The sequence below is a fragment of the Esox lucius genome, chromosome 15 (assembly GCF_011004845.1).
Source record: "Esox lucius isolate fEsoLuc1 chromosome 15, fEsoLuc1.pri, whole genome shotgun sequence".
NCBI classification, from domain to species: Eukaryota; Metazoa; Chordata; class Actinopteri; order Esociformes; family Esocidae; genus Esox; species Esox lucius.
In genome coordinates, this window is record NC_047583.1 from 24,825,228 (window position 1) to 24,838,270 (window position 13,043).

The following is a 13,043-nucleotide window of genomic DNA, read 5'->3' on the forward strand; positions in this document are numbered from 1 at the left end:
GAATATCAGCTCTAACAATAACAAACCCCCGTCCAATCACATTAAATGTTGTGTTGCATTGCTACCCCGCATCACCTTGATATTACACCATTCCAGGTCATCTAGTCCCAAGACAACCAAACCCTAGCAGTTTCCTGGCTTTGAAATAAACATAAGAGCACATTTCATAAGTAAAAAAATACTTTAAAAAGTAAGCCAAACCTTTTTTCTCTCAAAATCATTTATTTACTATAATACAATGCAGATGATGTTAAAATTGTAAGAGTTTGTACACCGGTTTAAATGAGGCAGATCTTATGACCAAAATATGGTTGCATTTTATTGAAACTACACAAAAGGTATATTCTACCTCTAGCAGCTGCTGCCATCTTCCCCCAACCTTCCCCCAACATCCCTCATGTCTCTATAGAGATTCATAATAACAGGCTGAAATGGCCCCCTCATGTCTCTATAGAGATTCATAATAACAGGCTGAAATGGCCCCCTCATGTCTCTATAGAGATTCATAATAACAGGCTGAAATGGCCCCCTCATGTCTCTATAGAGATTCATAATAACAGGCTGAAATGGCCCCCTCATGTCTCTGTAGAGATTCATAATAACAGGCTGAAATGGCCCCCTCATGTCTCTATAGAGATTCATAATAACAGGCTGAAATGACCCCCTCATATCTCTGTAGGGCACTTCTTTTGACCAGGGTCTACTGGGCTATGGTGGACAGCAGAGCACTATGTAGGAAAAAGGGTGCCATTTCAGTCAATCTCCCCAGTCCCTTACTAACCTGCCCTCCAATCCCACAAGACTCACTTCTCCGTTCCATAAATTTCTAAGCAGCATCTTTTACTTACAGCAAAACAAACTTCAGTACCATCTACAAAGAAGCAATGAGTCTTTATTCATAAGATGAAGGGAATTAAGTACAGTCAATTAATCTAACCCAACATTTTAGTACATCATACCACAAAGAAATCTGGTTATAGTAGGTATTACAAGATTATACAGAATGTCAGTACCCAATGGTATTTTGCTATATCAGCAATCTGCTGATAAATAATATACTTATATATATTTTCCCCCTCTATTTAAGGGAAACAATTAAACATGTAACCAAAATATGATATTAAGAGTTGACATCTTGCATGACAAACTGAATGAATGAACAGTAGAAATGAAAATGTGACCTCCTTTGAATCTGCCTCAACTAAGTTACATTAAAAAAAGATGATCTGAATGAATGTGGTTAATCTTGAGTTGTAAGTTCAGTCGTTTTTTTTCTTTTAAATCTTTCATTATCATTTCAAAGTGGCAAAATAAGACATGCAAATTTAGTTCAACAAAGAACAACAAACGCCTCCCATCAGGTGAGCAGCACCGCCACAGAGACTAAAAACAACATAGAAAACAAACGGCCAGAACGAGAGAATGCTTTGCAACGCGTACATTTCAGAGTTAAACGCAGAGATGTGCCATTAGGGTTTTAGTAGTGGGATGCTCCCTTCATAAGCTTCAGAAATTGCATGAGTTCTGCTCCAATAGGAGATGGGTCAGGCAGTCCGTTGGTCTGTTCTGGTCCTGGTCCAATGCGGTACTGCACCAGTGAAACCGCCCTCTTCCACAGGGTCCCGTTCCCTCCCAAACAGTGCGAGGCGTTGGGAGCGGAGAAGAGACTACGAACACACAAGCACCATCCTGACAAATCTCCCTGTCTTTTTGTCCCACAAACCTTTTCGATAAAAACACAAAGTCATACTGGTATAAAAGCAAAAGGACAATCCATTTTCATCCTGGTCAAATCATAATGAAATGTAGTAGCAGAAGAACATCTACCCTGGTAGTAGCAGAAGAACATCTACCCTGGTAGTAGCAGAAGAACATCTACCCTGGTAGTAGCAGAAGAACATCTACCCTGGTAGAAGCTGAAGAACATCTACCCTGGTAGTAGCAGAAGAACATCTACCCTGGTAGTAGCAGAAGAACATCATGTAATGTCAAGTTCACTTGAATGAATGAGGTTTTTTGACAGGCAGTCTTTTTTTGTTTCTTTTTTCTTTTTGTTTACAAATAAACAAAAAACAACTATTATAAATATATTTTCCTTATATTTTGCAAGGTGTTGTAGAGTTTAGCAAATCATTTTCACATGGCCTTTGCCCCCTTCCAGGAGGCATGAAGTGTCTTTAAGGTCGGGGGGTCGATCCCCAGAGCAACAGATGGTCTCAATCCTCCACCCCACGTCACATCTTTCTGAAAATGGGAAAAGGTCGACCACATGTACGTAGTTTTTTCTTCTTCATTCTCTCAACAATTCAGTTGCCCAGAACGGGGAGCCGGGACCTAAGGTGAAACGTAGTAGTGTGTGCCGTAACACGCCGGCCCACCAAGGGCACCGCCGCCGGGGGGTGGGGGTCTATATAAGCGGGTCGGGCTGCAGGGACATGTGCTGGATCTGCTGGGGCTGGAGTGGAGGGGGCAGCTGTAGGGGGAGCAGGGCCTCCACCATGCTGTGACAGTGGTGGGGCGGCGGGGTGCTCTCCGTGCTGGAACTCTCCTGGATGTCACCGCCATAGAAGAAGTACTGGCTCTGCTGGATGAAGGACTCGATGACCGACTGGTTGAGCTTGGTGGTGGAGAGGGTGTCCTTGTTCTCAAAGTCGGGACGCATCAGCGTGGGCCAGAAGCAGATGGACAGGTTGTCTGCGGTCATCAGGGTGGTCTTGCTCTGCTGGCTCACCCTGCACGAACACAGTCTGATTAGTCCAACCATATTCATCTTGTTCTTTATTTACACGGGGACAGAATTACAGGAGGGGGTAACAGGAAAGTGACTGATCTTTAGGAGGTTATTTTACATTCTACCTAATGAAGAAAGTATGTGCGTCTGCATGACGTGGTTGTTGCAACGGTTGCGTAACAGTGTCTGCTTTTGCACTACTTCAGACATTCTTCAGATTCCCAGACTGTGTCACTCAACGAAGGCAGCCTGGGACTATTTGTGAGCCATTTAGTTGGACGCCATTGACTGTTACCTGTTCAGGTGAGTGATGACATATTTGAACACCTCGTAGTTCACAGGAGGGAACTTCCTCACGATTTCTTTCAGCACTTGGAGTCTTTCTATGTGGTCCACGATTTCTGAGAGGAGAACACAGTTAGCTTGTTACTAATGCCTTCCTGTGGGAGAAGTAGAAAATGAATAAAATGAAAGGCTGCCAATGACCGCCTACACAACAAACCCATTTAAACACTAGGGGGTATCTGCTTTAAGCCGTTACAGCGCCAGCATGTCCATATACAAGCCTTCAGCTGGCTCTATTATCACTCCTTAATAATAGGCCACTAGTCTAGGATGAGCTGCAGGCTAACCTCCATGTGGACCTATGAGGGATGAAGGAACAGCAGGGGACGATGGCACTGGGATGATGGGGGGGGTTGTGATGTCAGGGATAACATTGGGGTAGGGGGATGATGTGGATGAGGAGACAAGGGAGGAAGAATGTGGATGAGGAGACAAGGGAGGAAGAATGTGGATGAGGAGACAAGGGAGGAAGAATGTGGATGAGGAGACAAGGGAGGAAGAATGTGGATGAGGAGACAAGGGAGGAGGAATGTGGATGAGGAGACAAGGGAGGAAGAATGTGGATGAAGACACTGGGCTGAGGGGGCTATGTGGAAGATGACACTGGAGTGGGAGGGTTATGTGGATGATGACACTGGGGTGGGAGGGTTATGTGGATGATGACACTGGGGTGGGAGGGTTATGTGGATGATGACACTGGGGTGGGAGGGTTATGTGGATGATGACACTGGGGTGGGAGGGTTATGTGGATGATGACACTGGGGTGGGAGGGCTTTTTTTGGGCAACATTTTCCTACATGTTGATTACCACTGATAACCAATAGGTATTCTGCCAAGATGAAAACCAAATATAATCTCTGTGAATGTTCAATCAATAACCACAACAACATTGTGAACTCCAAAAAGTGTTGTTTAGCAGGAATCATTAGGTAAATGCAGGTCGTGTTAAATGGGGTCAGAAGGGACGCTACCTTGACACGCGTGCCTCAGTGCCTGGCGTCAGTTTGTCCTGTACTGAAAACACTATTGTCAGAACGTCACCAGAGGAAGTGTGCGTGCTCTGTGTCCCAGAGCAGAGCAACAACACTGGCCCGGAATGACACTGCGTCCCAAACAGAACCCTATCCTGCACAGGCTCTGGACTGCCAAGGTGCACTAGGAGAAAGGGGGCCATTGGTGATGCGCTCGGAGACTTGGAGGTCCTCCAAACCCCTCCACAGTATGCTGCTTGCACAATCCCTTCTGCAGAACTGCTCCAAGCCCTGAGAGATGATCCAGATTCCTCAGAAGGAGGGAGGGAGAAGGCCTATTTCTGGGACGGTAATCTGCAGCAGTGAGACCATGTGCAGGCCAGGGTGGGTTCAGCAGTGATCAGTAATACATTACTGCAGGCCCAGGATTAGTTGGTTCCAGCTAGCAGGATATCATAAAGAGGCTTCCCAAATGAACCCCTCCTCCCTACAGTGCACCAGACTCTGCTGTGTAGGAGTGTACTATTCAGGGAACAGGGTGTTGTTTGGGAGGCGAGCAGACAGCTATGCGGGGGGGTGGGTGGGGGGGGGGGGGTAATGCAGATGCATGAAAATCATTTGGCATCCTTGGGCAGGAACGCGTCTTTCGGGAGGACAGCTGTGAGCGGAGTGTGATGAGACTTCTAACTGGGTTTGGAATACGAACGGGTGCTTACAGCTTCACAGCAGGAGCACCGAGGAAAGGATCCTAACATGGGGGGGGGGGGGTACTGACAGGTAATGGGTTTATCCCAACAGCCTCTCTCTGAATCCCCCCTCTTGCTAAAATCCAGGTGACTTCCTAAGAGAAGGCGGCTGCCTGGTTCTGAGCGAGGCCTGACGACGGCATGCAGGAAGCTACGCTAGTCTGACGCTCCCAGAGGCTTCCAGGGTCTCTATCTGAAATGTTCAACTGAAGCCAAAAGCTTTTAGACGGCGGAGGAGGGGATAAAGCTAATCCTAATATATATACACCCTATAATAGATAAGACACTGGTAGAAGAAACACTGCGTGTAACAATACAAGTCAATGGAGCGTATCAGCCCAGGGTTAATAACAACAAGAGTCTTTAACATCTGCTCGTGTTTACAGGCGGTGGAAAACGACATCACCATGCCTGGCAGATATCCAACCTCACGGCGCTTTGCTACGTCCTACCAGCGAGAGCACGCCGGGAGTGAGAACAGAACAGAGCGCACCTGAAATGTGACAGCGGAATAAACGAGGCAGAAATGAACGTTGCTTAAAACCCCCGTCGCCTTTGGAGAGACTGAGCTAATATGAGGATCTCCGGAAGCTGGAGCCACATCCATTTGAAATGCTTTCTCTCTCTCCCCGTCCCTGGCCCTCCACGATAACAGCTCAGAACTGGCTGACCTGGCCTTCTCCAGCAGCTGGGTGGGATTCTGGGAGAGGAGAGCTAAGGCAATGGGTGTAAAACCCTCCCCACAACTACAGTTCGTCAGTCAGGACCGGCCTCTATGGTTTAAACGCGGGTTGATATGTAAGGGCTGCACAACATGAGCCCATATCATGCAATTATTTGCGTGATATAAATCACAACCCGTGGTTGAACTTTTGGGAGTCGTATAAACACAACGGTGTATTAAAAAGCAAAGTGCCGAGCGGCGTGGTTCTTGTGTCAAACAACTGGCTGGCTGTTTGAACCGCGCTGCTTAGAGGAAAAGGAAAACTTGGAAACGGATACCACACGCGGCTGAGTGGTTGTGTGCCCGATTTCTCTTGCCATGCGAATATTGCACAAACTGAATGTGATTAATTCTACAGCCCTAGTTGCCAGAAGCTCAGTTCTCTTCCAGGCCTGCTCGGTCAAATGAGATCGCCAGACGGGACTGGGTTCAGTGTAATTTTTGGGAGTGTCGCACCGGGCAAACTCAGCCGCGCGTAGCTGAAAGCGTTGGAAAGACACGTCCCGGCTGAGGTCAGCTCCGAGACGGACGGCAGCTGGTGGTACTCACTGGCTGCCTCCACCAGCTCCGGGTGCAGGTTGTAGGGGATGAGAGGGTCGGGCAGGTCAGCGAAGAAGGCCTTCAGAGCCCCGGCCACCGCATTCACCGCCACGTCCATCACTACCAGGTCCACACTGTGATCTGTGGGGAAAGGCGGTTAGATGGAGAAAGGTGGGACACAACAGCACCTACTGTGGCAACAAATCATATGTATTCTATTATCGCCAACGGGAAGAGGTGAGAGGAAGCGAGACTCCAGGGTAAGGAAACGCACCGGAAAAGATCTTTGTTGACCCCTCCTGTCCCTTTCTAAAAATTCTCCTCCGGCAGGCTGTGTGTGTGTGTGTGTGTGTGTGTGTGTGTGGTGGGGGGGGGGCAACAAATCCTGCCGCCTGAACAGAACCCTCAACCATCTGTCCCATTCAGACCATGTCTGACCAGATCAAACCACCTACAGACTGTAAACTAAACAGTTGAACCATAATTCACTCAAAACTCTGCTCATCTCCCTAAATCTAGATTTATTACCAAAAACATTAAACATTAAATCATAAGTATATGGACAGTGACTCCAGTTTTCTTACTTAGGCTCAGTACTCCAGAAATGAAACAACGGCTAAGAGGTTGAAGTGCATATTGCCAGCTAGAATTGTGGGGCTTTAAAAGACTTTGCAGGAATTACAGCCCTTTTTATATATAGTTGAGCAAAAAGTAATTGGACAATGGATTGCTCAGCTCTTTTATGGACAGGTGGGCGTCATTGCATCGTTAGTTCATGCACAAGAGAGATAACAAAAGGTCGAGGGGTGATCTAGGTGTGGCATCTGCATTTGGAATCTGTTGACATTGTCGATGAATAATGTCAATAGGGCCATCACAAGGCTGAAAACCAGAGACAGAGCCAAAATATTAAGTGGGTCAACATGAACTGGCTGCTACATTGTTCAGAAGCAAGGATGCATTGGTGAGCTTAAGAATAGCAAAGAACCTGGTAGACCACGGAAGACCACTGTACTGGATGACCAAAAAGTGCTTTCAATTGTGAAGAAAAACTCCTTTTCAACTGTCGAACAGATTAAGAACACTCTCCAGGATGTAGGGACGGATGTGTCAAAGACCATAAAGAGAAGAATACAACATAACCTCAGAGTTTACCACAAGATGCAAATCACTGGTAAGTCTCAACAGAACAGAACTGCCAGGTTACAGTTTGCTGAAAAGCAGAAAAAAAATAACCTGTAGAGTTGTGGGAAAATTTCTTATGGACAGAGGAATGAAAATAAACCTGAACCAGTGATTGAAAGAGGAACGTGTGGAGAAAGGAACTGCTCACAATCCAGCATACCACCTGATCACTGAACCATGGTGTAGATAGTGTTCTGGTTTGGCCATTTATTGGGCATCTATCATCTGTCAATGGGACTGTTTTCCTTGTCTATAATAATGCTGGAACTGTTTTCCTTGTCTATAATAATGCTGGAACTGGATAACTTGTCTTTCATAATGCTGGAACTGGTTTACTTGTCTTTCATAATGCTGGAACTGGATAACTTGTCTTTCATAATGCTGGAACTGGTTTACTTGTCTTTCATAATGCTGGAACTGGTTTACTTGTCCATAATAATGCTGGAACTGGTTTACTTGTCTTTCATAATGCTGGAACTGGTTTACTTGTCCATAATAATGCTGGAACTGGTTTACTTGTCTTTAATAATGCCGGAACTAGTTTACTTGTCTTTCATAATGCTGGAACTGGTTTACTTGTCTGTAATAATGCCGGAACTGGTTTACTTGTCTATAATAATGCCGGAACTGGTTTACTTGTCTTTAATAATGCTGGAACTGGTTTACTTGTCTATAATAATGCTGGAACTGCTGCAAAACCCATTGGACTGATTGGACAGGATGTCACCTTTCAGGAAGGTGACCCCAAACTGACATGTTTTTCAGGGACAAAAAGTAATTTACTTGAATAAAGGTAAAGTTAGTCCTTCGACCTGAATCTAGTGAGCATGAGTTTCACGTGCTGGAGGACAACTGAAGGCCAAAATCCCTGAACAGGAACTGAAGCGGCAGTACAGGCCAGGCAGAGGTTCCCCGGAAGACACCAAGTGTCAGGTGATGTCTATGGGTTACACACTTCAGGCTGTCAGTGAAGGCAAAGGATTTGCAACGTCTGAAAAGTACTAAATATGACGACTTTAAGATTGTTAATTTGTCCAATTACATTTTCCCCCTGAAATGGAGAGACTATGAATAAATAGGGCTGTAGGCCTAATTCCTACATAAGTTATGGATGTAAATACCCTTAAATTAAAGCTAACAGTCTGAACACGTTTCATTTCAAGTACAAAGCCATAACAACAAAAATATGTGTCACTGTCTAAATACATGGACTGCATCGTATATTATATGCTCACTCATATTCTGACAAGCCTTTCTACATAATGCAACTCCCGGCAACATTAGAGAAGAAACAATTCTGTGTAAATGTGCAAATAAAAGGGATATTGAGATGAGCTGAAAGGGAGTGGGGCTGGGTGAGGGAGGGAGAAAGAGAAAGCGCAAGAGAGAATGATGGACAGGGCCTAAGGTGAACTGACAGCTGTCAGAGTAGATCTTTCTCTCCCAGAGCAGAAAAGGACAGATAGGGAGAAAAATGTACCTAATTCACAAAAATTCCGTTGATGGAGAGGAAAAGCGAAGAAAAAGAGAGAGATTGGACAACAGTGAGCTGAAGAGAGAGGAAGAGAGAAAGGGAGGAAGAGATGAAGAGAGAGGATGGCAGAGAGGAGGAAAGGAGTACTAATGGTTCCAGGCCAGCAGGCAGATTGATGCCTATAGTGGCTCTTTTGGGCAAACTGTGCCTCATGGATGGGAAGTCATTTGGCCACTTAGTGGAAGAAGATTTTTCCACCCAGCCCCACTGCACAGCTCAATGGCTCCTAGTGACTGGTATTGGATTTGAAAGATGGATGAACAAAAAGGGAGAAAGGGTCTCACAATGGAGCTTCAGACAGAAGAAACTAAATCTACGGCTATCGTTCCTCCAGGGAAATACAACCGACCAGTGAGCTTATGTGGTAATTCAATCCCAGGCAAAAATAAATAAAATAAAATTGATTGCTTGTGTAAGTCAAGCTATACAGAAAATTGGGAGTCAAGTTTGACCCAGTCTAGGCTTACATAGAGACATTTATTATTGCACTACTAGTATCTTTTCTTGCAAGCGAGGGACAGAAGGATGCAGAAAGATGCTTATTCGGTCGACTGGTTACTATATCAACACCTAAATCATATTATGAGACATGCCGACCAATCCTTCCCTTATTCCATTGCTAATACAATCAGCCTCCCTGAGTCTTTTAAGGCCTCCATTGATTCACTGTAATTCACTCAAATACAGTGAAAAACTACATACAGCCCCTGGTAATATTTTTTATTTTTTTGCAAAGTTCTGGAATAATGGACATTTGCGCTACATTTCAACCACATTCATTGATAAAAGGTAAGCCGTCTATGCAATTAAAATAAACAGATAAGCAATCGGCCTAAGTGGAAGAAATGAGTACATTCCAAAATTTAAAAAAGCTACAATTAGATTAAAGTGTACAAAACAAGTTCTAATAAAAAAAAAATCATTAGAGTGTAATTTGATAAGGTCCAGCCCTCCATACAAATATGAAACTTGGCGTTAACCATATGGATGTGTGGTAACATCATGCCAAGTTCAAAAGACCTATCCAAGGCCCTCCGAAGAATATTGATACCCATAAGTCAGGAAGGGGTTACCTAAAGCCATTTAGTAGCAATTCAATGGACATTATTCAGCTGTCTGGCAGATCAACAAATGCATAAAATGTCATACAACTGGTAAGCTACATCTACACATTCAGCCCAAGAGGTGACAGAAAGATGCTAATAGAACTATATAAGAACTCCAGGATAACATCAAGGGGTCTACAGGGCTCTCTCGACACAATCAATGTTGAAGTACAATAGTCAGGAAGAGACTGTCAGAAAGAGACAAACTTGGCCCACATTGGAGATCAAGAAAGAAGCCTCTGCTCTGTAAAGAGAACATCAAAAAAGACACCACTGACGCTTGCCGGACACCTGAATAAAGACAAAAACTACTGGATCAAGGTCCGGTGGATAAGTCAAATGTTGGTTTGGCCACAATGCCAGAGACCAAATATGGCAAAAAAAATACTGCCTTTGAAAAGAAAAATCTCACAACAAGCGTAAAGCATTGAGGCCATGGCATTCAGGTTTAGAGCTGCTTTGCAGCATCAGGGCCATGCAAACTTGCCATCATTGACTGAACCACGAATTCCAAAGTGTACTAGAGAATTCTAAAGAAGAATGTGAGGAAATCTGTCAAAAAGCTGAACCAAACTTGTCTTGTAACAGGACAATTATCCAAAAAACATGTGAACAGCTACAATAAAGGGGCAAAAAAATAAGAAAATGGGGTTAAGTAATGGCCAAGTCAAAGCCCAGATGTCAATCTTGTCGAAATGCTGAAGGGGGACTTGAAGCTGGGCGGGCATTCAAGAAAGCCCTCGAACAAGACAATTGAAGCAGTACAGTACAAAATGGGTAGAAAGTCCTCCCAGTCGATGTAAGAGATGGACAGACAGTTACAAGAAACAGACAAATAAAATGTATTCGGAAAATGGGGCAAAACTGGTCACTGAAGCTAGGCATGTACTTACATTTTCTAAGCACAATGAACAATATTTCTATTTATCTTAATTGCATAAAGGGTTTCCAATATTTGATTAAATCATATGATAATATGAATATATTTGATTATATTTCATGTGACAACACTGAAGAAATGACACTTTGATACAATGTAAAGTAGTGAGTGTACAGCTTGTATAACAGTGTAAATTTGCTGTCCCCTCAAAATAACACAACACACAGCCATTAATGTCTAAATCGCTAGTAACAAAAATTAGTACACCCCTTAGGGTAAATTTACAAATTGGTCCCAAAGTGTCAATATTTTGTGTGGCCACCATTATTTTCCAGCACTGCCTTAACCCGCTTGGGCTTGGAGTTCACCAGAGCTTCACAGGTTGCCACTGGAGTCCTCTTCTACTCCCCCATGACGACATCACGAAGCTGGTGGAGGTTAGAGACCTTGCACTCCTCCACCTTCCATTTGAGCATGCCCCACAGATGCTCAATTGGGTTTAGGTCTGGAGACATGCTTGGTCAGTTCATCACCTTTACCCTCCGCTTCTTTAGCAAGGCAGTGGTCGTCTTGGAGGTGTGTTTGGGGTCGTTATCATGTTGGAATACTCCCCTGCGGTTCAGTCTCTGAAGGGAGGGGATCATGCTCTGCTTCTGTATGTCACAGTACATATTGGTATTCAAGGGTCCCTCAATGAACTGTAGCTCCCCAGTGCCGGTAGCACTCATGCAGCCCCAGACCATGACACTCCCACCACCATGCTTGACTGTAGGCAAGACACCCATGTCTTTGTAAACGTCACCTGGTTGCCGGCACACACGCTTGACACCATCTGACATGGTCTGCTTGTCTTCATCAAACTGTTTGCAGGCTTTCTTGTGCATCATCTTTAGAAGAAGCTTCCTTCTGGGACGGCAGCTATGCAGACCAATTTGATGCAGTGTGCGGCGTATGGTCTGAGCACTGAGAGGCGGACCCCCCACCCCTTCAACCTCTGCAGCAATGCTGGCAGCACTCATACTTTTTTTCACAAAGACAAACGCTGGATATGTCGTTGAGCACATGCACTCAACTTCTTTGGACTGTTCTGAGTGGAACCTGTCCTGTTAAACTGCTGTATGGTCTTGGCCACCTTGCTACAGCTCAGTTTAAGGGTCTTGGCAATCGTCTTATAGCCTAGACCATCTTTATGTAGAGCCACAATAAATTTTTTCAGATTGTCAGAGAGTTCTTTGCCATGAGGTGCCATGTTGAACTTCCAGTGACCAGTATGAGGGGGTGTGATAGCGATAACACCAAATTTAACTCACCTGCTCCCCATTCACACCTGAGGCCTTGTAACACTAACGAGTCACATGACACCGGGGAGGGAAAATGGCTAATTGGGCCCAATTTTGAAAATTTTACTTAGGAGTTTACTCACTTTGGTTGCCAGCGGTTTAGATATTAATGGCTGTGTGTTGTGTTATTTTGAGGGGACAGCTAATTTACACTGTTATACAAGCTGTACACTCACTACTTTACATTGTAGCAAAGTGTCCTTTCTTCAGTGTTGTCCCATGAAATATAATCAAATACTTGCAAAAATGTGAAGGGTGTACTCACTTTTGTGAGATACTGTTTTTTTTGTGAGATACACACACACACACACACCCCCACACAAACACACACACACACACACACCCAATCCCTTTCCCTAACGGACATAAAAGAACCAGTGTGACTAGGAATCTTCTGTTCACATTTGAACAATCACAGAAGGCAGTGAGCTTTTAAAGACAAAAGTACGTTTGCAAAGAGAAAATAGTTCTAAGAGAGGTTGACAGTTAAAATAACGACCGTTATGGGTTATGGGGTTGTAAATTTACCTTGATCAAATTGCTTCTGAATATTGTCTTGATCAGTTTTGTTTCCACTCACACGATACAGGCCCTCTGTTGTAAGTCCTGGGAGACAAAAGAAGAGACATTAAAGCCATTAAAATCAAGCATTGCATGAACAAAAAAACCCAGACAAGTACTTACCCGCTATAGACATGGTTTGATATCCGCTATTCATTTGCTTACACACACACACACACACACACACACACACACCTCCCGGTTAATAACCAGGTCAACAAACAGGCCTGTTTCAACCCAGGCCCTATTCATTCAACAGCTAGACACGAGTCCAGCACATTGGGCCGTATCCATCCATTATCTACCCCTCTGAAACTCCCCTCGCATCGCCGTGACTCCAGAGACACTGGTTCGGGTTTCTATTCATCCGTGCGTGACAA

The 13,043-nt window shown here is 44.5% G+C and overlaps 1 protein-coding gene across 3 annotated transcripts in view; it reads right to left on the reverse strand.

The window, feature by feature from the left end:
- Window positions 1-872: 872 nt before the first annotated feature.
- arhgap5 (Rho GTPase activating protein 5) overlaps window positions 873-13,043 on the reverse strand; it is a 39,469-nt gene continuing 27,298 nt past the window's right edge. For all 3 annotated transcript variants that reach the window (XM_010892949.5, XM_010892947.5, XM_010892948.5), the window contains exons 4-7: window positions 12,631-12,708; window positions 6,067-6,198; window positions 3,027-3,132; window positions 873-2,732 (exon numbers count right to left, since the gene is read on the reverse strand). In XM_010892949.5, coding sequence (XP_010891251.1) covers window positions 2,408-2,732; window positions 3,027-3,132; window positions 6,067-6,198; window positions 12,631-12,708 — 641 coding nt within the window. In that variant the 3' untranslated portion in view covers window positions 873-2,407. The remainder of the gene's footprint in view (window positions 2,733-3,026; window positions 3,133-6,066; window positions 6,199-12,630; window positions 12,709-13,043) is intronic.